Below are 27,712 nucleotides of genomic sequence, written 5' to 3'. Positions count from 1 at the left end.
CCACCAACCTTGCAATTACAAGTCAAGTACCTTAACCACTGAGCTTGGTGCACAAGCTCATGCACAGATTAACACACCGTATGCATCACTAGTATAAATACATGTGTTCTCGATAGATTAATGTGCCGTATGCAGTGAAAAGCTTTGAATCAAGTAAATTTAAATTGAGAATTCAGTGTAAATATAATGAAATTACACTTGAATTTATTTGTCATTGGGTGTGTTACATACTGGTTAAGCTGGTTGCTAAATGGTGTTATTTGGTGCTTTGGCAGTTGACGGCTAGTGTGCACATATTTGGGCCATTACGCGTCAGAATAACGCGCCAACATAATATGCACATATATACGGTCTGTTACGGTATCTGAGTGCTCAGAGTATCACTTCAACATAATGTGACCATATATACGGTCTGTTACGGTATCTGAGTGCTCAGAGTATCACTCCAACATAAAGTGCACATGTATACGGTCTGTTACGGTATCTGAGTGCTCAGAGTATCACTCCAACATAATGTGCACATATATACGGTCTGTTACGGTATCTGAGTGCTCAGAGAATCACTCCAACATAATGTGCACATATATACGGTCTGTTACGGTATCTGAGTGCTCAGAGTATCACTCCAACATAAAGTGCACATATATACGGTCTGTTACGGTATCTGAGTGCTCAGAGTATCACTCCAACATAATGTGCACATATATACGGTCTGTTACGGTATCTGAGTGCTCAGAGTATCACTCCAACATAATATGCACATATATACGGTATGTTACGGTATTTGAGTGCTCAGAGCATCACTCCAACATAATGTGCACATATATACGGTCTGTTACGGTATCTGAGTGCTCAGAGTATCACTCCAGGGCCTGAGGGAACTTTGACGCATATATGAGAGCTTTATGTTCTCATCCACATGTATGTTTCATACAACTTTTTTATGTGTCTGTATTTTTATATGTTCTTATTCTTCCACTTTGTATCTATTTTATGTAGTCTGTTTCACATGGCAACAGACAGTCCTACAATATTTCACTACATGTAGTACTGTGTGTAACTTTTGTGACGAGTGAGACGCACAGACTCCCTCCACTTTGTGAAACATTTAGTGACATTAAACATTTAAGACAAGGGCGGCACTCACACGTTACATTAACAGGGAACAAAAACACTCTTAACCACAACACTGGCTGCACAAACATGGATACGAACATGCCGCTAACAACGACCAACACTGAGATGCGCACTGGCGGGTTAAAGAGACGGACAAACTCAACGCTGAACCCGGGGAGGTGCGCGTCATCACGGGGGCGTGGCCCCTGCACCACGTGACTTACGGGGGCGGAGCAGTCCGTGAGAACAAATATCACAGACACAGTGAAGGTCTCCACAGGGCTTTGGGAATTATGAACCAGCACTGAAAATCTTTACAAAATCGCTCACCAAATGGGAACTGTATAATATTAATTCATTAATACATTTGAAAGCATCCAGACTTCAGTTCCCACTGTGTGGAAACATTACATCTCCTGTGGGAAGCATTCTGGGAAAGTTGATTACTTATTATGGGGATTTGCTATTTAATTTCTTTAAAATAGAAAAACATACAAGTGATGGTGCACAGCTTTTGTGTGTTTAAAGGGAATTTTAAATATATTCAGTATAACATTATTTATGTATTTAGTGGAATATGTAACTGAATCCAGTAGTGTGTTCAGTGTTCTGCTGTCATCACTATTTCAGTTGTCCACCTGCCTTGTTAATATCAGTGTGTACTTCATTTTTAATATGTTGATGTCAATTTTGTCAGGAATTTATTCAGTGTGATTCACTCTGTGTGTATGAACTGTTGACAGGAAGCAGAGAGCAGCATCTCCAGTGTCCAGCTGTGTGTGTGTGAAGAGGAACAACTCCATGATGGAGCCTCATAATTCCAGCAGTGGAGGAGGAACCTCTGACCCAAAGTGAGGAGCTTTCCATCAGCACTTAATCTGAGGAAACAGGAAGAGGGAATATTCAGGATAAATGAGATGTAGTGAAGTATGTAATTACTCAACACTTTCCTCATTTTCATCAGGATAAAGAGAGCAGAGTCTCCAGCACCCAGCTGTGTGTCTCTGAAGAGTGATTGGTCCATGGGTCGTCCTCCTGCATTCAGCAATGGACCTGTGCCCTCTGACCCAAAGTGAGTGACGCATTACACACTCGTATTCTTTCAGATTCTGCTCGTGTGTATCTGTAGTATAGCATCCACACACTGCTCCTTTGTTTGTGTGTGTGTGTGTGTGTTATAGTACCCACACACGGATCCTTTTTGTGTGCTTGTGTGTGTGTGTATCTGTGGTATAGCATCCACACACTGCTCCTTTGTTTGTGTGTGTGTGTGTTATAGTACCCACACACGGATCCTTTTTGTGTGCTTGTGTGTGTGTTTGCTATAGCACCCACACACTACTCCTTTTTGTGTGTGTGTGTGTGTGGGTGGGTGTGTGTGTGTAGTTTAGCACCCACACACTCCTCGTTTATGTCTGTGTGTAGACCCGCACCCACACAATGCTCCTTTTTGTTTGTGTTTGTATCTGTCGGATAGCACCCTCAGACTGCTTGTGTGTGTGTGTGTGTGTGTGTGTGTGTGTGTGTGTGTGTGTGTGTGTGTGTGTGTGTAGGCCCACCCACACACTGCTTGTGTGTGTGTGTGTCTGTGTGTGTGTGTGTGTGTGTAGTTTAGCACCCACACCCTGCTTGTGTGTGTATCTGTAGTATTGCATCCACACACTGCTCCTTTGTGTGTGTGTGTGTGGGGGTATAGCACCCACACACTGCTCCTTTGTCTGTGTGTGTGTGTCTGTCTGTGTGTGTGTGTGTTATAGTACCCACACATGGCTTCTTTTTGTGTGTGTATGTATCTGTAGGATAGCACCCAAACACTGCTCGTGTGTGTGTAGGCCTCCACCTACACACTGCTTGTGTGTGTGTGTATATGTATATGAACCGGGTATATGTATATATCTAACAGTGCACACTAACACTAACATGTATATGTATATGAACCGGGTATATGTATATAACTAACAGTGCACACTAACACTAACATGTATATGTATATGAACCGGGTATATGTATATATCTAACAGTGCACACTAACACTAACATGTATATGTATATGAACCGGGTATATGTATATAACTAACAGTGCACACTAACACTAACATGTATATGTATATGAACCGGGTATATGTATATATCTAACAGTGCACACTAACACTAACATGTATATGTATATGAACATGTATATGTATATATCTAACAGTGCACACTAACACTAACATGTATATGTATGTATATATCTAACATGAATAATGATGTACAATGAAGTTCACACCAACAGGGTTTACCTACATACATAACTGGCACAATGAACCAGTGCAGGTGTGTGCTAAGAAGGGGGCGTGGTTACAAACACCATGAACAGTCAGTAGTGAACAGTCAGTAGTGAACAGTCAGTAGTGCACGTGGTGGGCCGTACCATGACAGGAACTGAATCCATTACAGTGTGTTCAGTATTCTGCCATCACGACTGTTTCAGGTGTGGTGAAGGAAACACATGCAGCACACACTCCTGACACACAGCTGTAGTATAACACCCACACACTGCCCTTATGTATGTGTGTAGTATAGCATCCACACACTGCTCTTTTGTGTGTGTGCATCTGAAGTATATCATCCACACACTGCTCCTTTGTGTGTGTGTGTGTGTGTGTGTGTGTGTGTGTGTGTGTGTGTGTTATAGTACCCACACACGACTCCTTTTTGTGTGCTTGTGTGCGTGTTTGCTATAGCACCCACACACTGCTGCTTTGTGTGTGTGTGTGTGTGTGTGTGTGTATCTGTAGTATAACCATTTTTATTGTTCTCCCACCCTGTTAATATCAGTGTTTACATATATTTTATATTCGACATCATGTAACAGATGGATTGTGTTTTAAATTTTGTAATCATATATTGATGTGAGTTCCTCATCTTCATCAGGTTAAAGAGAGCAGAGTCTCCAACACCCAGCTGTGTGTCTATGAAGAGTGATTGGTCCATGGGTCGTCCTCCTGCATTCAGCAATGGACCTGTGCCCTCTGACCCAAAGTGAGTGACGCATTACACACTCGTATTCTTTCAGATTCTGCTCGTGTGTATCTGTAGTATAGCATCCACACACTGCTCCTTTGTTTGTGTGTGTGTGTGTTATAGTACCCACACACGGCTCCTTTTTGTGTGCTTGTATGTGTGTGTGTGTGTGTGTGTGTGTTTGTTTGCTATAGCACCCACAAACTGCTCCTTTGTATGTGTCTGTGTGTGTGTGTGTAGTTTAGCACCCATACACTGCTCGTGTGTGTATCTGTAGTGTAGCACCCACACACGGCTCCTTTTTGTGTGTGTATTTGTAGTATAGCATCCACACACTGCTCCTTTGTGTGTGTATCTGTTGTATATCATCCACACACTGCTCCTTTGTGTGTGTGTGTGTGTGTATGTAGTATAGTACCCACACACTCCTCGTTTATGTCTGGGTGTAGACCTGCACCCACACACTGCTTCTTTGTGTGTGTGTGTGGGGGGGGGGTATAGCACCCACACACGGCTCCTTTTTGTGTGTGTATGTATCTGTAGGATAGCACCCACAGACTGCTTGTGTGTGTGTGAGTGTGTGTGTGTGTGTGTGTTTGCTATAGCATCCACACACTGCTCCTTTGTTTGTGTGTGTGTGTGTTATAGTACCCACACACGGATCCTTTTTGTGTGCTTGTGTGTGTGTTTGCTATAGCATCCACACACTACTCCTTTTTGTGTGTGTGTGTGTGTCTAGTATAGCACCCACACACTCCTCGTTTATGTCTGTGTGTAGACCCGCACCCACACACTGCTCCTTTGTGTGTGTGGGGGGGGTATAGCACCCACACACAGCTCCTTTTTGTGTGTGTTTGTATCTGTAGGATAGCACCCACAGACTGCTTGTGTGTGTGTGGGTGTGTGTGTGTGTGTGTAGGCCCACCCACACACTGCTTGTGTGTGTGTGTGTGTGTAGTTTAGCACCCACACCCTGCTCGTGTGTGTATCTGTAGTATTGCATCCACACACTGCTCCTTTGTGTGTGTGTATCTGTAGTATATCATCCACACACTGCTCCTTTGTCTGTGTGTGTGTGTGTGTGTGTGTGTGTGTGTGTGTGTGTGTTATAGTAGCCACACACGGCTCCTTTTTGTGTGTGTATTTATCTGTAGGATAGCACCCACAGACTGCTTGTGTGTGTGTGTGTGTGTAGGCCCACCCACACACTGCTTGTGTGTGTGTAGTTTAGCACCCACACACTGCTCGTGTGTGTATCTGTAGTATTGCATCCACACACTGCTCCTTTGTGTGTGTGTATCTGTAGTATATCATCCACACTGTGCTCCTTTGTCTGTGTGTGTGTGTGTGTGTGTTATAGTAGCCACACACGGCTCCTTTTTGTGTGTATTTATCTGTAGGATAGCACCCAAAGCACCCAAACACTGCTTGTGTGTTTGTGTGTGTGTGTGTGTAGGCCTCCACCCACACACTGCTTGTGTGTGTGTGTGTGTGTGTGTGTGTGTGTGTGTAGTTTAGCACCCACACACTGCTCTTATGTGTATCTGTAGTATAGCGTCCACACACTGATCCTTTGTGCGTGTGTGTATCTGTAGTATATCATCCACACACTGATCCTTTGTGTTGTGTGTGTGTGTGTGTGTGTGTGTATCTGTAGTATAACCATTTGTATTGTTCTCCCACCCTGTTAATATCAGTGTTTACATATGTTTTATATTCGACATCATGTAACAGATGGATTGTGTTTTAAATATTTTAATCATATATTGATGTGAGTTCCTCATCTTCATCAGGGTAAAGAGAGCAGAGTCTCCAGCACCCAGCTGTGTGTCTCTGAAGAGTGATTGGTCCATGGGTCGTCCTCCTGCATTCAGCAATGGACCTGTGCCCTCTGACCCAAAGTGAGTGACACATCACACACTCATGTTCTTTCATTATTGTAGGTGTGGAAGGGTGGAGGGTACTGTTCTGTCAGTAATGTAAGGTCTACTCCATCTTTACTGTTTTAAGATCATTTGTAAGGTGTGTTAATGATGATTACTGAGTGAGGATGACAGTCAACAATTCCAGTTATACAGCTCCTCCTGTTAATGACAACATGTATGACATAGTGGGAAAATAAGAGTTGAGTTCTCATTAAGTGATGTGTGTACTTTAAATACCTTAACTAATAGGGACACAGGACACAGTGAGGTGTTATTAAACACTCAGCTGGGGTTGTGTAACCTGCACTCTACTGTACACACCAGAGGAGCCTCATGAGATTTTATTGGCATGGAGACCTGCATAAACTTTACAACAGTTCTGTTAGTAAAATACATATAAATGTACAGATGGAAAATGGTTTACAAGGGTACATCACCTAGAGATGAGTGATGAGTAGTACAGGTAGTCTCTCTCTGTCTGATCTCTTAGTGTCTGGTGTGTAGCAAGGACAACATCTGTGTACTGCTAAAATGAACAAGAACAGTTAAGGTTATAAATAAGTTAATGTTGTATTATAGTTCAATAATAAGAAAAATGCAGACGAACTAGTGTACATTTCAGGATCAAGTGAGTGAGGCAGTCATACTGAGCACAGATGAACTCAGTGTGTGTGGAGGGGGGGATTGTGTGCATTTGTTTGTGCACATTTGTGTGTGCACATGCGTGTGTGTGTGTGGGTTTGTGCATGTGCTGAGGGTGAGTAGAGTAAAGCTGAGAACCAAGCAGGTGATGATCAAGACAGTAAACACCATCTAACTAAGAGAGACACTGACTGACTGTTATACCTTCCCAGAGTTACATGTCTCCTACTGTTATACCTTCCCAGAGTTACATGTCTCCTACTGTTAATACCTCTATCACCACTAAATGTCATCTCAAAGTTCAGAGAGGTTTTATTGGTCACTTCAGCTATATACAAGTACACAACAAAAATGAGACAATGTTCCTCCAGGACCATGGTGCAACACAAAACAACAGTGCAACAGACAACATGCTACACAAGTGCAAACAGTCCAATATAGTGCAAAAATGTCATTAAATAAACAAACAATAATAAATACAGAACAGGACAAATACAAAATGAGCAGACAGTGCAATTATTTAGTGCAATACTGGGAATATGTAAAGTGAGTTGTACATAGGAGTCAGTGACATGCTACACTGAACATAGCAGTCACCGGTAGCAGCCAGAACAGTTCAGAGTACAGTGCTGGTTTGGTACAGTACTCTAGCAGCAAGTAGGATAATGTGCAAGACTGCAACAGGAGTGCATAGTTTATTTGTGTGAGGCTTGACTTCAGCACTAGTCCGATGCAAAACAATGCGTGTGTATGTGTAAAAGTGCCGATTTTGGAATCTGAATTGGAATTGGAGTTAACCAGAGTTCAGGAGTCTAATGGCTTCTGGGAAGAAGCTGTTGCACAGTCTGGAGGTGCGGGTCTGGATGCTGCAGTACCTTCTTACAGATGGCCTAAGGGTGAACAGTTCATGTGAGGGGTGTGTGGGGTCTTTCACAATGTTGGTGGCTTTCCGGATGCAGCGTGTTATGTAGATGTTCGTGATGGAGGGAAGAGAGACCCCAATGATCTTCTCAGCTGTTCTCACTATTCTTTTGGTCTTGCGGTCAAAGACGGTGCATTTCCCAAACCAGGTAATGATGCAGCTGCTCAGGATGCTTTCTACAGTACCTCTGTAGAAGGTAGTGAGGATGGGTGACGGGCTTCCCTCAGCTTCCGAAGGAAGTAAAGATGTTGCTGGGCTCTCTTGGTGATGGAACTGGGGTTCAGGATCCAGGTGAGGTTCTCCGCTATGTGAACACCAAGGAACTTGATGTTCTTGACGATCTCCACTGAGGAGCTGTTGATGGCAAGCGGGGAGTGATCTCGCCTTGCTCTCCTGAAGTCAACAACCATTTATTTTGTCTTGTCAACATTCAGATACAGGTTGTTGACCTTACACCAGCTCACCAGTTCTCGCACCTCCTCTCTGTATGGTGACTCATTGTCTTTGTTGATGAGACCCACCACGGTCGTGTCATCGGCGAACTTGATGGGATTCGAACTGTGCGTCGCTGCACAGTCATGAGTCAGCAGTGTGAACAGTAGAGGGCTGAGTACGCTGCCCTGGGGAGCACCAGTACTCAGTGTGGTGGTGTTGGAAGTGCTGCTCCCAATCCGGACTGATTGAGGTCTACCAGTCAAGAAATCCAGGATCCAGTTGCAGAGGGAGGTGTTCAAGCCCAGTAAGCTCAACTTTCCAATCAGATGCTAAGGAACAATGGTGTTGATTGCTGAACTGAAGTCTATGAACAGCATTCTTACGTAGGTGCCCTTTTTATCCAGATGTGTGAGTGCCAGATGAAGTGTGGTAGAGATGGCATCATCTGTAGAGCGGTTGGAACGGTACGCGAACTGCAGGGGGTCCAGAGAAGGGGGAAGCTGGGTCTTGATGTGTCTCATGACGAGTCTCTCGAAGCACTTCATGATGATGGATGTGAGTGCAATGGGACGGTAGTCGTTGAGACACGACACCGTGGGCTTCTTGGGCACGGGGACGATGGTGGTGGTTTTGAAGCATGTTGGGACCACGGCGCAGCTCAGAGAGATATTGAAGATGTCTGTCAGGACATCTGCAAGCTGGTCAGCACATTCTCTGAGCACACGACCCAGGATGTTGTCTGGTCCAGCAGCTTTCCGTGGGTTAACTCCACACAGAGTACGCCTCACATCAGCCACCGTCAGGCACAGCACCTGGTCACTTTGCGGAGGGATGGACTTTTCTGCTGCAACAACTTTGCAGCAGAAGGTGATGTTTTCCTGTAGTTAGTAATGGCCTGAATGCCCTCCCACATGCGCCGTGTGTCACCAGTGTCTTTGAAGTGTCCATGGATCCTCTGTGCGTGTGCACGCTTTGCTTCCCTGATCGCACGTGAGTTTGGCTCTTGTTTTCCTGAGAGCCTCTCTCTCACCTGTTCTGAAGGCTGAGTCACGGGTCCTCAGTAGCATGCGCACCTCAGCAGTCATCCATGGCTTCTGGTTGGGGCGTGTGGTGATGGTCTTGGAGACAGTAACATCAATGCACTTGCTGATGTAGCCAGTCACTGATGCTGTATATATACTCTTCCAGGTTAACATTGCCACCGTCAGTAGCAGCCTCCTTGAACGTGATCCAAGTCGTCTGCTCAAAACAGTCCTGAAGAGCAGAGATGGCTCCTGCTGGCCAGGTTCTCACCTGCTTCAGAAGCGGTTTCGAGCGTCTGACGATCGGTCTATATGCAGGGATCAACATTACAGACGTGATCAGAGTATCCGAGGTGGGCGCGGGGCTCCGCCCGGTACGCACCGGAAATGTTTGTGTAAACGAGATCCAGCGCGTTTGCTCCTCTTGTTGCAAAGTTCACATGTTGATGGAATTTAGGCAGTGCTGACTTCAGATTTGTGTGGTTGAAATCTCCGGCGACAATAAACAGTCCGTCTGGATGAACGTTCTGCAGTTCACTAATCGCTCCATACAGCTCCTGGAGAGCCTCTCGTGTGTTCGCGCTGGGTGGAATGTGCAGCGCGATTATAAACACGGCGGTGAATTCCCGCGGTAAATAAAAAGGTCTGCATCTGACAATAGCAAACTCCACCAGCAGTGAGCAGTACGTAACTACAAGCACAGAGTTTTTACACCAGGATTCACTGATATAAATGCATACACTTCCGCCGCGTGTTTTGCCGGAGAGCGCGTTGTCTCCATCGGCACGGATTGAGACTAATCCATCCAGATGAATGGCGGCGTCTGGAATACTGTCGCTGAGCCACGTTTCAGTAAAGATGAAAACACAGCAGTCTCTGAACTCTCGCTGTGTAGTCTGCTGGAGTTTGATGCAGTCCAGTTTATTATCCAAGGAGCAGACATTAGAGAGGAATAGAGATGGTAGAGCTGGTCTGCTAGGATTAGCTTTTAGCCTAGCACGGACCCCAGCTCGCTTCCCCCGCTTCTGCTTCCTTGCACACCGCTTGCGGTGTCTCCCCTTCGGTATCCGGACTCAGGCGACGCCGTGGTCTGCAGGCCTGGTACGCATAGCAACCCGAGCTCACAGAGCGTCTGAAGCACGCCGTCGTCCAGGTAGGTTTGTACATTATGTCTTAAGTGTAGCAGGCTATGGAGGTTGGTTGTTTCCATGTATGTGTGGTTTAAGTTGCTGGAAAAAAGTAGTACAGACGCCAGATAGTAGCACAATAGCACCATTATCGGACCCGGAGTGGCGCTGCGTGCTACTGCGCCACCTTGATAGCTGTCAGGGAGCGCGCGCCTCCCGCAGGTCACGTGGTTTGGTCACGTGTGCAGTGGGAGGGTCTTGTTTGTTTATCGTGTTTGTAACCGCGCCTGCGCACACCTGCACCTGCTTTAGTCTCGTTATGTCTGTGTATTTAAACCCAGGCTGGTGTGTGCGGGATTATCAGTCATTGTTCAGGTTTGCCTTTGTTCATGGTCGTGGTGTTTAAGTACTTATTCACCGCGTTAACGTTAAACGTGTTCATGTCCGTTTTCACTATGTTCGTGTTTATCGAGTACGTTAAATGTGAGTGCTGTTGTCTTCGTCTTTATCAATAAATGTCGGTCTACGTCGGCGGAGTCTGTGTGTCCTGCGACATTCGGATCGTTACAATAGCATAACGCAGACTGGCTTCTCTAGGCTGTCTGTCCCTGGACTACTTTCCTAAGAGAGGATAAAAATGGATGTATTTTCTGATCAAATTCTAATACTAAATCATACTGTAACGTTGCTGCTGGCCCGAGTGCTGATGGGCGTGGAGCAGGACGCACAGACTCCCTCGACAGAGTGAAACATTTATTAACATAAAACACGAACAACAATGGTGGTACTCACACATAACATTAGCGACAGACATAACGGTGCATTTAACTAGACACGGGTTACACAACATTGAACAATGGACATACACACGTTTAAACAGACTTCCGCAAATAATGACCAACACAATACACACTAGCAGAGGTTTAAATAGACACATGAGGGTAACCCGTGCAGGTGCGTGCAGTCAAGAAACATCCCGTGACATACACATTACTTGATCAGTCCATAAATATAAAATTATATATTCTAATTTTTTCTGGAAGAGCTTGAAGCAGTGTGAAAAGTCTAACACTGTATACAACCAACCAGGAGGCCTGGATGTGTTTTAATGTTCCTTGTATGTGCGTAAAATGAGTTAAACTCACATGCAGGGAGCATAACATGCACTGTTATCCTGAACTACTCTCAGAAACCAGCAGTGCATCTGTTAAGCTATCAAGAGGTTTGGTATTTCACCAGGTTGATTGTTCCTGCAAACCTGCCAAATAGCATTAATCTCATACGCAGATATAGTGCTACTAGTCTCTGACTGACCCCAGGTGAGACAGTGCTGTAGATGTAGTGCTACTAGACTCTGACTGACCCCAGGTGAGACAGTGCTGTAGATGTAGTGCTACTAGACTCTGACTGACCCCAGGTGAGACAGTGTAGTAGATGTAGCGCTACTAGACTGACTGACCCCAGGTGAGACAGTGTAGTAGATGTAGCGCTACTAGACTGACTGACCCCAGGTGAGACAGTGTAGTAGATGTAGTGCTAACAGACTCTGACCCCAGGTGAGACAGTGCAGTAGATGTAGTGCTACTAGACTCTGAGTGACCCCAGGTGAGAGTGCTGTAGATGTAGTGCTGCTAGACTCTGACTGACCCCAGGTGAGACAGTGCTGTAGATGTAGTGCTACTAGATTCTGACTGACCTCAGGTGAGACTGTGCTGTAGATGTAGTGCTATTAGACTCTGACTGACCCCAGGTGAGAGAGTGCTGTAGATGTAGTGCTACTAGAGTCTGACTGACCTCAGGTGAGACAGTGCTGTAGATGTAGTGCTATTAGACTCTGACTGACCCCAGGTGAGACAGTGCTGTAGATGTAGAGCTACTAGACTCTGACTGACCTCAGGTGAGACAGTGCTGTAGATGTAGTGCTAACAGATTCTGTCATTCACAGCATTCTGTGAATGCTGTTTAGCAATAGTTTTGGGGTGTTACCGTACCTCACCACTAGAGGGCAGTGTTACCGTACCTCACCACTAGAGGGCAGTGTTACCGAACCTCACCACTAGAGGGCAGTGTTAACACTAACCTGATCACATACTGTCACGATTCATCATGATTGCTTTACAGATTTCTACAGTTAACAAATATTTGTCAATTCTGCATTCACTTTTTCACAACCCATCACACAGTTTGAACTACAGTGATTTATGTGGACTGAACTGTGCATCAATTTTCATTACGTTATACATTTATATGTATTCTGATATTTTTGAAATTTAATTCTGAATACACCTTTATTGTGATGGCTTACATCACTACTACAATTCACTATAAACACGCTCACAATAATAGCACACACTGTACTACAACTCATTATAACACACACACACTCACAATAACAGCACACTGTACGACAGTATGACACTGTATGTATTTAAGGAATAAAAACACGTGTGTCATGTATGACACTGTATGTATTTGAGTAATACTGAAGTATAAATTGGTCTGTTTTTTAGAAGTGGGTCAGAGGAGATTGGACTGGCTGTTCCTCTCACATACATGAAAATTATTAAAGTGACTGAACCTCATATCTGTGTCTGCTGTTATGGGTGATTACCCAAATTCATCATTTTTTCCCAAATTCATCATTTTTCACTTGGATTTGTGCCTCTCAAATTTGGAGTGTGTGTTCACACCAAACACAGTGTGTTTACATACTTGAGTGTGTCCAGTCTGCAGTGGGGATCCTCCAGTCTAGCAGAGAGCAGATTCACTCCTGACTCTCCTGGGTGGTTGTACGTCAGATCCAGTTCTTTCAGGTGTGAGGGGTTTGAACTCAGAGCTGAAGCCAGAGAAGAACAACCTTCCTCTGTGACCAAACAAAAACACAGTCTGCAGAAAGGAGGGAGACAGACAGAGAGAGACAGAGAGTGAGACGCATTTCCAGACCAGCTTGCATGGGGTAGCTAGAAAGGCTGGAACTGTAGTGGAGGCTTCACCCTGTGCTTTATAATAAACTACTGACATGGTGAGGTCTCGTATGGAGGTCTGGTGTACATTTATAATAAACTACTGACATGGTGAGGTCTCGTATGGAGGTCTGGTGTACATTTATAATAAACTACTGACATGGTGAGGTCTCGTATGGAGGTCTGGTGTACATTTATAATAAACTACTGACATGGTGAGGTCTCATATGGAGGTCTGGTGTACATTTATAATAAACTACTGGTATGGAGGTCTAGTGTATATCTATAATAAACTACTGACATGGTCAGGTCTCGTATGGAGGTCTGGTGTACATTTATAATAAACTACTGACATGGTGAGGTCTCGTATGGAGGTCTGGTGTACATTTATAATAAACTACTGACATGGTGAGTATATATAATATGACAGACTACAACAGCATAAAACAGACTAATAAACATTACCTACACTTCTCTATAAATATAACCATATACATACTGTAGCCTATTCATTCACATGCAGTTATTTTCTGTAGCTTGGTACTACAGCCTGAACATGTAATAAGAGGGAATGTTTTCTATTACACTACTTGCATGGCAGAGGACTGTGTTTCTCATTGAGAGAAATGGAGTAGATTCTGGGTCAGAAATGATCCATCAGAGACCTGTCTGATATAGTTACAACAATATAAACTACAACCAGAGATGGCTGTCAATAAAGCCTACTCAGAATATATCTTATATATGAAGATATCTAGTCAGTGATGATGATATCTACTACTAGTTACAGGAGCAACCATGATCACCTTACTCTACCTGCTTCACCAGGTTACAGGAGTTACCATGATCACTTTACTCTACCTGCTTCACCAGGTTACAGGAGCTACTATGATCACTTTACTCTACCTGCTTCACCAGGTTACAGGAGCTACCATGATCACCTTACTCTACCTGCTTCACCAGGTTACAGGAGCTACTATGATCACTTTACTCTACCTGCTTCACCAGGTTACAGGAGCTACTATGATCACTTTACTCTACATGCTTCACCAGGTTACAGGAGCTACCATGATCACCTTACTCTACTTGCTTCACCAGGTTACAGGAGCTACCATGATCACCTTACTCTACCTGCTTCACCAGGTTACAGGAGCTACCATGATCACCTTACTCTACCTGCTTCACCAGGTTACAGGAGCTACCATGATCACTTTACTCTTCCTGTTTTACCAGGTTACAGGAGCTACTGTGAGCCTTCTGAATGTGCTCCTGTGCAATAAACAATGTTAGAAAATCTTTTGAATTATTTGAGCATGTACTACCTTCACTGTTAATACACCCAGAAGACTATATATTGTTGGTGAATATCCGGTGAATTTCATGTGTATGCTATAACATGGCAAATTTTTGGTATATCATGACCTTATAACATGTCTTTCAGCAAAAAATAAAGAAAAAACTGATTAAAAGGAAAAATATAAATGCTTGTTTAGAACAACAAATTCCATAGTCCTTCATTTGTCCTTCAAAGCCATTACACAGGCTGTCTAAGATTAAATTAATGTCAATCATCAGCCAGAAAGAACCTCATAAGAACCTCAATTTTTCAGGACTATGGATGCTGGGAAATATGCTAACTACTCACAACTGGCAGGCTCCAATCTCTCCTGTTATAGTTACACTTGATACTGGCAGGCTCCAGTCTCTCCTGTTATAGTTACACTTGATACTGGCAGGCTCCAGTCTCTCCTGTTATAGTTACACTTGATACTGGCAGGCTCCAGTCTCTCGTGTTATAGTTACACTTGATACTGGCAGGCTCCAGTCTCTCGTGTTATAGTTACACTTGATACTGGCAGGCTCCAGTCTCTCGTGTTATAGTTACACTTGATACTGGCAGGCTCCAGTCTCTCGTGTTATAGTTACACTTGATACTGGCAGGCTCCAGTCTCTCGTGTTATAGTTACACTTGATACTGGCAGGCTCCAGTCTCTCCTGTTATGGTTACTCTTGATACTGGCAGGCTCCAGTCTCTCGTGTTATAGTTACACTTGATACTGGCAGGCTCCAGTCTCTCGTGTTATAGTTACACTTGATACTGGCAGGCTCCAGTCTCTCCTGTTATAGTTACACTTGATACTGGCAGGCTCCAGTCTCTCCTGTTATGGTTACACTTGATACTGGCAGGCTCCAGTCTCTCCTGTTATGGTTACTCTTGATTCTGGCAGGCTCCTATCTCTCCTGTTATGGTTACTCTTGATTCTGGCAGGCTCCAGTCTCTCCTGTTATAGTTACACTTGATACTGGCAGGTTCCAGTCTCTCCTGTTATAGTTACACTTGATACTGGCAGGCTCCAGTCTCTCCTGTTATGGTTACTCTTGATACTGGCAGGCTCCAGTCTCTCCTGTTATGGTTACTCTTGATACTGGCAGGCTCCAGTCTCTGCTGTTATGGTTATTCTTGATACTGGCAGGCTCCAGTCTCTGCTGTTATGGTTACTCTTGATACTGGCAGGCTCCAGTCTCTGCTGTTATGGTTACTCTTGATACTGGCAGGCTCCAGTCTCTCCTGTTATGGTTACTCTTGATACTGGCAGGCTCCAGTCTCTACTGTTATGGTTACTCTTGATACTGGCAGGCTCCAGTCTCTGCTGTTATGGTTACTCTTGATACTGGCAGGCTCCAGTCTCTCCTGTTATGGTTACTCTTGATATTGGCAGCTGCCAGTGATGGGAGCTTCATGATGCCTGCTGGGGACTGAACCCTTGCTACAGTGACGATGGCACATCCCAATGCAAATGGAATGGAGTTTTACTCATAAATGTCCTGGCAGTTTCCAGGATGGGGAGTTACAATGCAGTGTAACTGATTTATACCAGGGCTAGGATTAAAAAATTCCAGAAAGACTCCAGTTTGAAAAAAATTGAACACATTCTATAACATCTTACCATCCTTCTCCTTACCATCTTGCCATGGCAATTTCAGAAAATGCAGCAATTTTCACTAAAATCTGATGCATCACAATATTTATTAAATAACATATTAAGCATGTAGAAATAAAGACATCTTGAAAATTTCCTGCTGTACATTCACAGCTTAATGTTTGCACTGAAGAATGAATTCAGAGAAATCTTACCTGAGTATCTCTAGTTTACAATGTGAACTGTTCAGCCCAGCTGAGAGATGCTCCACTCCTGAATCCTGTAATTCATTATGACTAAGGTCCAATTCTCTCAGGGGGAGGTTTGCTGTTTGAAGAACTGATGAGATCATTTTACAGGTCTCTGCAGTGAGGTTGCAGTGAGCTAATCTGTAAAAGGGGAGAAATACAGCTGAGAGTAAATTTCAGGAGAAGGTGAGAAACAATGTTTGACCATTTTAATGAACAAAATCTAATTTAGCATATTATATATGTATATATATATATATACACACATACACACACACACACACACACACACACACACACGATTGGATATCATGCAACATACAGGAAACATTATATATAATCCATTGCGTTGCAATGTGTACAGTGTAAATATGAGTGTATTGAGCTCTGTAAACTGTATATGAAATACTGAATCTCAGTAGTAGCACAGCAGTAGCACATGTGATGAGTAGATCATTACAGTCAGAAACATCATAATACGAGTGTCCAAGCCTCATAATGAACTTCCCTGAAAGAGGTGCTTATGTAGTAAATAAAGTGTGTGTGTGAGGAGGGGAGGTTTGAGTCCTGGTTTTACAGAAGGGCCTGGACAGTGATGATGGTACACTCCAATGTCAGCTACCACAGCTTCACCGCAGTTATTATTATTACATTACTTAACACCTTTCACATGTGCAGTTTACAGTTTAAAATCTGATGCATCACAATATTTATGAAATAACATATTGAACATGTAGAAATAGACATATTGAAAGCGCCCTGCTGTATAGTCACAGCTTAATATTTGCACTGAAGAATGAATTCAGAGAAATCTTACCTGAGTATCTCTAGTTTACAGTGTGAACTGTTCAGCCCAGCTGAGAGATGCTCCACTCCTGAATCCTGCAATTCATTACGACTAAGGTCCAGTTCTCTCAGGGGGCAGTTTGCTGTTTGAAGAACTGATGAGATCATTTTACAGGTCTCTGCAGTGAGGTTGCAGTGAGCTAATCTGTAAAAGGGGAGAAATACAGCTGAGAGTAAATTTCAGGAGAAGGTGAGAAACAATGTTTGAGCATTTTAATGAACAAAATCTAATTTAGCATATTATATATATATATATATATATACACACACACACACACACACACACACACAAGATTGGATATCATGCAACATACAGGAAACATTATATATAATCCATTGCGTTGCAATGTGTACAGTGTAAATATGAGTGTATTGAGCTCTGTAAACTGTATATGAAATACTGAATCTCAGTAGCAGCACAGCAGTAGCACATGTGATGAGTAGATCATTACAGTCAGAAACATCATAATACGAGTGTCCAAGCCTCATAATGAACTTCCCTGAAAGAGGTGCTTATGTAGTAAATAAAGTGTGTGTGTGAGGAGGGGAGGTTTCAGTCCTGGTTTTACAGAAGGGCCTGGACAGTGATGATGGTACACTCCAATGTCAGCTACCACAGCTTCACCGCAGTTATTATTATTACATTACTTAACACCTTTCACATGTGCAGTTTAGTTTAAAATCTGATGCATCACAATATTTATGAAATAACATATTGAACATGTAGAAATAGACATATTGAAAGCGCCCTGCTGTATAGTCACAGCTTAATGTTTGCACTGAAGAATGAATTCAGAGAAATCTTACCTGAGTATCTCTAGTTTACAGTGTGAACTGTTCAGCCCAGCTGAGAGATGCTCCACTCCTGAATCCTGTAATTCATTAAGACTAAGGTCCAATTCTCTCAGGGGGAGGTTCGCTGTTTGAAGAACTGATGAGATCATTTTACAGGTCTCTGCAGTGAGGTTGCAGTGAGCTAATCTGTAAAAGGGGAGAAATACAGCTGAGAGTAAATTTCAGGAGAAGGTGAGAAACAATGTTTGACCATTTTAATGAACAAAATCTAATTTAGCATATTATATATTATATATATATATATATATATATATATATATATATATATATATATATATATATACACATACATACATACATACACACACACACACACACACACACACACACACACACACACACGATATCATGCAACATACAGGAAACATTATATATAATCTATTGGTTTGCAATGTGTACAGTGTAAATATGAGTGTACTGAGCTCTGTAAACTGTATATGAAATACTGAATCTCAGTAGCAGCACAGCAGTAGCACATGTGATGAGTAGATCATTACAGTCAGAAACATCATAATACGAGTGTCCAAGACTCATAATGAACTTCCCTGAAAGAGGTGCTTATGTAGTAAATAAAGTGTGTGTGTGAGGAGGGGAGGTTTGAGTCCTGGTTTTACAGAACGGGAGGTTAGTGATGTTTTCCAGGACTAGAACTAAGCCTCCAGTGTGACATAAACTGCACACACCATCACTTCATTCCACCTCCATGCTGATGTGACTGTTTTACAAAATGTAGCAATTTTCACTGAATATCTGATACATCCCAATATTTAGAAAGAAAACATCCTGAAACTGCCCTACTGTGGATGCACAGTAAATGTTTTCATTCAAGAATGAATTCACAGAAATCCCTCCTGAGTGTCTATAATAGTACATTTGCTGTATATAGTTTATACTTTACTTATGGGTAGGAAACACTATTCTGTACACCTGTCTTACAGGTACACTTATAGAAAAGTTCATAAGAGTAACTTTACAGTTTATAGTTCACACTCTACACACCCGTCTACCCTTAACCAGCTCTCTATATAAACTCTACACACCTGTCTACCCTTAACCAGCTCCCTAGATAAACTCTACACACCTGTCTACCCTTAACTACCACCCTATATAAACTCTACACACCTGTCTACCCTTAACCAGCTCCCTATATAAACTCTACACACCTGTCTACCCTTAACTACCACCCTATATAAACTCTACACACCTGTCTACCCTTAACTACCACCCTATATAAACTCTACACACCTGTCTACCCTTAACTACCACCCTATATAAAATCTACACACCTGTCTACCCTTAATCTCCTCCCTATATAAACTCTACACACCCGTCTACCCTTAACCAGCTCTCTATGTAAACTCTACACACCTGTCTACCCTTAACTACCACCCTATATAAACTCTACACACCTGTCTACCCTTAACTACCACCCTATATAAACTCTACACACCTGTCTACCCTTAATCTCCTCCCTATATAAACTCTACACACCTGTCTACCCTTAACTACCACCCTATATAAACTCTACACACCTGTCTACCCTTAATCTCCTCCCTATATAAACTCTACACACCTGTCTACCCTTAACCAGCTCTCTATATAAACTCTACACACCTGTCCACCCTTAACCAGCTCCCTATATAAACTCTACACACCTGTCTACCCTTAATCTCCTCCCTATATAAACTCTACACACCCGCCTACTCAGTCTTCTAAATTCCTGCTGTTAATCATGACTTTTTGCTCTGCTTTCCTCGTCTTTGATTGTTGTAGTGTTTTTGTACATCTGGTCTCTGATCTCCTGGGTCTGTGATTGTTGGACAGTGTTTTTGTATGTCTTGTACGCCACTTATATACGGTTTTGTCCAGTATATTTAATCACGTATATACTGTTTCCACCCCTGATGATTCTTATACCCCTCCCAGATGATTCTAATACTCCTCCCTCCCATCCCTGCAGTCTGCTGCTCCTGCTATCAGACTCCACCTCCTGTCTATCAAACACCTGCATCTGTGCTCTTTCACTGTGGTTTTCATATGTGGAAGAAAATCTGATTCAACCTCAGTTAACTAAGATACAGTGATTGTGGTTAAATACTCACAGAGCCCGTCTACAGTTGCTCACAGCTGGGAGGAGTCTCCAATACCCATTTAGAGATGTTTTGTATTTCTTCAAGCTCAGTTCATCCAGCACCTCCTCTGACATCTGCAGCTGGAAGGCCAGTGCTGAGCACTGAGCCAGGGTGAGCTTTCTGGAAGACTCTTCCTTGAGGAATTTCTGGATGTTTTCATGTAGAGAGGTGTCCTTCATTTCAATCAAGCAGTGAATGAGATTGATGTATCTCTCAGGGCTCACATTCTGTTTCTGACTCTTTCTGAGGTTTTGTATTATTTTCTTGACACTCTCCGGGCTGCTCTGAGTGGGTGTTAGTAGGCCGTGTAGGAGTTTCTGATTGGATTCTAGGGAAATGCCATGAAGGAATCGGAGGAAGAGATCCAGCTCTCCTTTTGGTCTCTTCAAGGCTTTATTCACTGCACTTTTCAGAAAAACATCCAAGGAAACTTCAGGAAAAGATTTGCTCCTTCCATGCAGAAAGATCTTCAGTACCTCCATGTTCTTTTCCACATAGCAGTGAAACACATAGAGAGCAGCGAAGAACTCCTGAAAGCTCAGATGTACAAAGCAGTAGACCTTCCTCTGGTACAGCACAGATTCCTCCCTAAAGATCTCAGTGCAGATCCCAGAGTACACGGAGGCCTCAGTGACATCAATGCCACACTCTTTCAGATCTTCTTCATAGAACATCACGTTTCCCTCCATCAGATGTTTGAAAGCCAGTTCAGCCAGTTTCAGAATCATGGACCTGTTGGATTCCAGATGTTTCTTTTGATATTTTTCCTTTTTCCCCTCATACTTCTCATTCTTCATGTTGATCTGAGTGTGCAGGAACTGTATGTACATCTCAGTCAGAGTTTTAGGGATTTCTGTATCAGTTTGTTTTAGTATTTCCTGAAGCACTGTGGCTGAGATCCAACAGAAGACTGGTATGTGACACATGATGTGGAGGCTCTTTGCTGTCTTTATGTGTGAGATGATTTTCTCAGCTTGGTCTTGGTCACTGATTCTCTTCCTGAAGTACTCCTCCTTCTGTGGGTCCGTGAATCCCTGAATTTCTGTCACACGGTTGATGTACCGAGAAGGGAGTTGATTGGCTGCTGCTGGTCGGGAGGTTATCCAGATGAGAGCAGAGGGAAGCAGCTCTCCTTTGATGAGGTTTGACATCAGCACACCCACTGATGATGTCATGCTCATGTCAGACACTTTATTACACTGGGAAAAGTTCAGTTGAATTCTGCTTTCATCCAGGCCATCAAAGATGAACACAACTTTGCGCACATCATATATCTTTGGGTCCAGGTCTTTTATCTCAGGGTGGAAGTCACACAGGAGTCTATGCAGACTGTACTGGTCATCTTTAACCAGGTTCAGCTCCCGGAATGGAAGCACAAACATGAAATCTACATCCTGATTGGCTTTTCCCTCGGCCCAGTCCAGAATAAACTTCTGCACTGAGACAGTTTTCCCAATGCCTGCAATGCCTTTAGTCAGAACAGTTTTGAGCTCTGGCACTTCTGGGTCTTTATCTTCTTTTGTTTCTGTGTGGCTGACACCTTCAGCCATTTCTCCTTCAGGACCTTGTACAGGTTTAAAGATGTCTGAGCAGTAGATTGGCGTGTCTTGTACCAGCTGTTTCCTGAGTGTTTTCTCCATCTGTAAAACCTCATGTTCTTCATTCACTTCTTCACTCTCTCCATCTATGATGTAAAGTTGTGTGTAAACCCTGTTCAGGAGGGTTTTATTCTCTTGTGATTTGGTTCCCTCAAATAAACTCTCATACTTGTTCTTCATGCTGGTTTTGTGTGTGTGTAGGACGTCATCCACTGGTGTGCGAGAGTCCTGCTGTATGGACACTTCCATGTCTTTGTGTGGGTGTAGAACAGGTCGGGTTCTGAATCTCTTTCTGCACTGGGGACAGGAAAAGTCTCGTGATGGAGCAGACGGGTCCCAGTAGCTGCTGATACACTGTCTGCAGAACCTGTGTCCACAGGTGATGGAGACTGGGTCTGTCAGAACCTGCTCACACACTCCACACCTGGACACCTGGAGGAGATCACCCCTCCCCCTGCTAACAGAGACAAAGAGCAAAGGGAAGATGAGACGAAGAGAAGAGATTCAACAATAATGAGAAAATAAAAGGTATGCATGGAAAAGGAACAATAACAAAACACAAGACAGGAAGATGAGGTAATAAAATGATATTGTAAGCAGGAAAATGTGGATGGTTTAAAATAAACTGTGTTCATGTAGAAAAGGCCTCTGTAGACTTCAGTAAGGGTTCAGATGGTCTCTGTGTCAGACCTCTGAAAATAGTGGTTGTGTAACTGTCCTTGGAGAAAGTGTATAAAGATCATGACCTCCTGGGCTGGTAGACATATTCTGGACTGTGACTCATTTGTGTGACCTGCCATTCTCTTCAATTAATTACTGAGTCTGCAGCTTTATTTTCTATTTAAAAAGTAAATAATAATATTACTGGAATTTGGGAAAGATTAAGGAACCACAAAGAGATGGAAAAATACACACACACACACGCGCACACACACACACACACACACACACTGTAGTGTAGTCAGACTGAGAGTATATATACACTAACAGTCAGTAACCTCATACAGTAATGATGTAAAGAAAAAGTAAAGAAAAATGAGAATATATGATTTTATATTTATGGATGGATGAAGTAACGTGTATGATTTAGTATTAGAATATGATCAGGAAATAAATTCATTTCTATCTCTCTTAGGAACGTAGTCCAGGGACAGATCACAAACACGTTATGCTCTGACCCAGACAAAATACAGACAACAGAGACACATGAATCTGAAGAAACCTCTCTGCTGACACCCACTGAGATAGATGAAGATTCCTCAAGCTGAGGAGACATGTAACTCTGGGTAGGTATAAGATGACATTTAGTGGTGATATAGAGGTATTAACAGTATTAGACATGTAACGCTGGGTAGGTATGAGATGACATTTAGTGGTGATATAGAGGTATTGACAGTATTAGACATGTAACTCTGGGTAGGTATAAGATGACATTTAGTGGTGATATAGAGGTATTAACAGTATTAGACATGTAACGCTGGGTAGGTATGAGATGACATTTAGTGGTGATATAGAGGTATTAACAGTAGGAGACATGTAACTCTGGGTAGGTACAAGATGACATTTAGTGGTGATATAGAGGTATTAACAGTAGTAGACATGTAACTCTGGGTAGGTATAAGATGACATTTAGTGGTGATATAGAGGTATTAACAGTATTAGACATGTAACTCTGGGTAGGTATAAGATGACATTTAGTGGTGATATAGAGGTATTAACAGTAGGAGACACGTAACTCTGGGTAGGTATAAGATGACATTTAGTGGTGATATAGAGGTATTAACAGTAGGAGACACGTAACTCTGGGTAGGTATAAGATGACATTTAGTGGTGATATAGAGGTATTAACAGTATTAGACATGTAACTCTGGGTAGGTATAAGATGACATTTAGTGGTGATATAGAGGTATTAACAGTATTAGACATGTAACTCTGGGTAGGTATAAGATGACATTTAGTGGTGATATAGAGGCATTAACAGTGGGAGACACGTAACTCTGGGTAGGTATAAGATGACATTTAGTGGTGATATAGAGGTATTAACAGTAGGAGACACGTAACGCTGGGTAGGTATAAGATGACATTTAGTGGTGATATAGAGGTATTAACAGTAGGAGACACGTAACTCTGGGTAGGTATGAGATGACATTTAGTGGTGATATAGAGGTATTAACAGTATTAGACATGTAACGCTGGGTAGGTATGAGATGACATTTAGTGGTGATATAGAGGTATTAACAGTAGGAGACACGTAACTCTGGGTAGGTATAAGATGGCATTTAGTGGTGATATAGAGGTATTAACAGTAGGAGACACGTAACTCTGGGTAGGTATGAGATGGCATTTAGTGGTGATATAGAGGTATTAACAGTAGGAGACACGTAACTCTGGGTAGGTATGAGATGGCATTTAGTGGTGATATAGAGGTATTAACAGTAGGAGACACGTAACTCTGGGTAGGTATGAGATGGCATTTAGTGGTGATATAGAGGTATTAACAGTAGGAGACACGTAACTCTGGGTAGGTATGAGATGACATTTAGTGGTGATATAGAGGTATTAACAGTAGGAGACACGTAACTCTGGGTAGGTATGAGATGACATTTAGTGGTGATATAGAGGTATTAACAGTAGGAGACACGTAACTCTGGGTAGGTATAAGATGACATTTAGTGGTGATAGAGGTATTAACAGTAGGAGACATGTAACTCTGGGTAGGTATAAGATGACATTTAGTGGTGATATAGAGGTATTAACAGTAGGAGACATGTAACTCTGGGCAGGTATAAGATGACATTTAGTGGTGATATAGAGGTATTAACAGTATTAGACATGTAACTCTGGGTAGGTATAAGATGACATTTAGTGTTGATATAGAGGTATTAACAGTAGGAGACATGTAACTCTGGGTAGGTATAAGATGACATTTAGTGGTGATATAGAGGTATTAACAGTAGGAGACATGTAACTCTGGGTAGGTATGAGATGACATTTAGTGGTGATATAGAGGTATTAACAGTAGGAGACGTAACTCTGGGTAGGTATAAGATGACATTTAGTGGTGATATAGAGGTATTAACAGTAGGAGACATGTAACTCTGGGTAGGTATAAGATGACATTTAGTGGTGATATAGAGGTATTAACAGTAGGAGACATGTAACTCTGGGTAGGTATGAGATGACATTTAGTGGTGATATAGAGGTATTAACAGTAGGAGACATGTAACTCTGGGTAGGTATGAGATGACATTTAGTGGTGATATAGAGGTATTAACAGTAGGAGACATGTAACTCTGGGTAGGTATGAGATGACATTTAGTGGTGATATAGAGGTATTAACAGTAGGAGACATGTAACTCTGGGTAGGTATGAGATGACATTTAGTGGTGATATAGAGGTATTAACAGTAGGAGACATGTAACTCTGGGTAGGTATGAGATGACATTTAGTGGTGATATAGAGGTATTAACAGTAGGAGACATGTAACTCTGGGTAGGTATAAGATGACATTTAGTGGTGATATAGAGGTATTAACAGTAGGAGACATGTAACTCTGGGTAGGTATAAGATGACATTTAGTGGTGATATAGAGGTATTAACAGTATTAGACATGTAACTCTGGGTAGGAATAAGATGACATTTAGTGGTGATATAGAGGTATTAACAGTAGGAGACATGTAACTCTGGGTAGGTATAAGATGACATTTAGTGGTGATATAGAGGTATTAACAGTATTAGACATGTAACTCTGGGTAGGTATAAGATGACATTTAGTGGTGATATAGAGGTATTAACAGTATTAGACATGTAACTCTGGGTAGGTATAAGATGACATTTAGTGGTGATATAGAGGTATTAACAGTAGGAGACATGTAACTCTGGGTAGGTATAAGATGACATTTAGTGGTGATATAGAGGTATTAACAGTATTAGACATGTAACTCTGGGTAGGTATAAGATGGCATTTAGTGGTGATATAGAGGTATTAACAGTAGGAGACATGTAACTCTGGGTAGGTATAAGATGACATTTAGTGGTGATATAGAGGTATTAACAGTATTAGACATGTAACTCTGGGTAGGTATAAGATGACATTTAGTGGTGATATAGAGGTATTAACAGTATTAGACATGTAACTCTGGGTAGGTACAAGATGACATTTAGTGGTGATATAGAGGTATTAACAGTATTAGACATGTAACTCTGGGTAGGTATGGGATGACATTTAGTGGTGATATAGAGGTATTAACAGTAGGAGACATGTAACTCTGGGTAGGTATAAGATGGCATTTAGTGGTGATATAGAGGTATTAACAGTATTAGACATGTAACTCTGGGTAGATATAAGATGACATTTAGTGGTGATATAGAGGTATTAACAGTATTAGACATGTAACTCTGGGTAGGTATAAGATGGCATTTAGTGGTGATATAGAGGTATTAACAGTAGGAGACATGTAACTCTGGGTAGGTATAAGATGACATTTAAAGGGTCTGTGTCTCTCTTAATGAGATGGTGTTTACTATTGTGATGGAAAATATTATTTGATCATGTATTATCGTGTGATTCATATGAAATGATTCATATATAATCATGTTAATCCTTTCCATCATATAATCCTATATGAATGGTTTAGTCTGCAAACTCTGTCTCTGTATATTGTGTGAACAAATGACTGTGGGAATGTTGCTTTATGACCTGCATGTGTTGTGACCTGCAGGGGTCCTAAAGAGGGATTAGGCTTTTGTTTTCTTGCAAATGGTGTCTGTCCTTTGAAGCGTCCTGGCATATGCAGGAATGTTCATCACCAAATGGAGCAGGGAGTGCGTAAACAAGATCACAGAGCACCCTGTCCCTGGGGAGGAGGTTGAAGTTTAGATATAAGGAGTAGAGTCAGTCTACCCCTTTAGAGCTTTCGCTTTCGAGCATTAGCTCTCACACAGCTGTGTTTTGTGTGTCCTATTTTCTTATTAAATTACTCTCTTAATCACGTCTGACTTGCTGTTTATTCAAAATTCCAGCACAGAAATTGGCGTTGTCGGCAGGATCAGCGAGAGGCACCACGCGGAGCAGCGGTGACTAAACTTCGAGGACGCTCCTCAGAGAGAATTTCTCGACTGAGCTGGAGAAAGAGGGAAACCCACAAGAATACAGTAAAGTATCTAACCAGGGAACGATGTCCCGCTTGACTCCGGTGGTGTGCTCCGCCTGATCTAACGCACTGAAAGTAAGTGGTGGAAATAGTAAACTAGTTTTTAGAATATAGAAATATAGTTCGAATATAGAAATCCACCAGAGTTTACCTGAGGGTGTGCCTGAGTAGAGAAAGCAGCGTAGTAGAGGAATACTAGCGCTCAAAAAGGAGTCTGGGACTCCAATAGCCTAAAAGAGTTAGGCACACTGTGTAGACGTACAAGTGTAAGGGAAAATAGGCCCGGGCCGACAGGACGCCGTACATAGAAAAAGAAGGGAACTCTGTTAACCAGCACGAATTACTGGAGTGGAACTAAATCAAACCGATGTTAGAGACGTGATTAACAGAAGAAAAAGAAAAAAAAAAGGGGAGAGAGTTACTAGTACCCATATTGTTCATATTATTTGGTTATATTGCAATCACATTTATGCAATCACCCTTACCTACAAAGAAAAAAAAAAAAGGGTAAAGGGCAAAGTAAGGAATATGAATTTAGCACACACACACACACACACACACACACACACACACACACACACACACACACACACACACACACACACACACACACACACACACACACACACACACACACACACGTCCTTCAGCATCACAAACATACCACACACACATATCCTTCAGCATTACACACACACACCACACCTGTCCTTTAGCATCTCACACACACACAAACACACACCACACCTGTCCTTTAGCATCAAAAACACCCCACATACTCTCTCACACACACACACACCA

At 42.4% G+C, this 27,712-nt stretch overlaps 2 protein-coding genes across 2 annotated transcripts in view; both read right to left on the bottom strand.

Annotated features, from left to right (window-relative positions):
- LOC145656919 (NACHT, LRR and PYD domains-containing protein 3-like) overlaps window positions 1-27,712 on the bottom strand; it is a 486,221-nt gene that overhangs the window by 453,622 nt on the left and 4,887 nt on the right. The window lies entirely within an intron of this gene.
- The window catches only part of LOC113568777 (NLR family CARD domain-containing protein 3-like), a 29,940-nt gene continuing 14,410 nt past the window's right edge, over window positions 12,183-27,712 (bottom strand). Inside the window, exons 4-8 of the mRNA XM_081711348.1 lie at window positions 20,131-22,215; window positions 17,981-18,154; window positions 17,145-17,318; window positions 16,295-16,468; window positions 12,183-13,081 (exon numbers count right to left, since the gene is read on the bottom strand). Coding sequence (XP_081567474.1) covers window positions 12,880-13,081; window positions 16,295-16,468; window positions 17,145-17,318; window positions 17,981-18,154; window positions 20,131-22,215 — 2,809 coding nt within the window. The 3' untranslated portion in view covers window positions 12,183-12,879. The remainder of the gene's footprint in view (window positions 13,082-16,294; window positions 16,469-17,144; window positions 17,319-17,980; window positions 18,155-20,130; window positions 22,216-27,712) is intronic.

Source organism: Electrophorus electricus, chromosome 1 (assembly GCF_041902795.1).
Source record: "Electrophorus electricus isolate QZ-2024a chromosome 1, ASM4190279v1, whole genome shotgun sequence".
NCBI classification, from domain to species: Eukaryota; Metazoa; Chordata; class Actinopteri; order Gymnotiformes; family Gymnotidae; genus Electrophorus; species Electrophorus electricus.
This window is presented reverse-complemented; position numbering and strand designations above follow the sequence as displayed.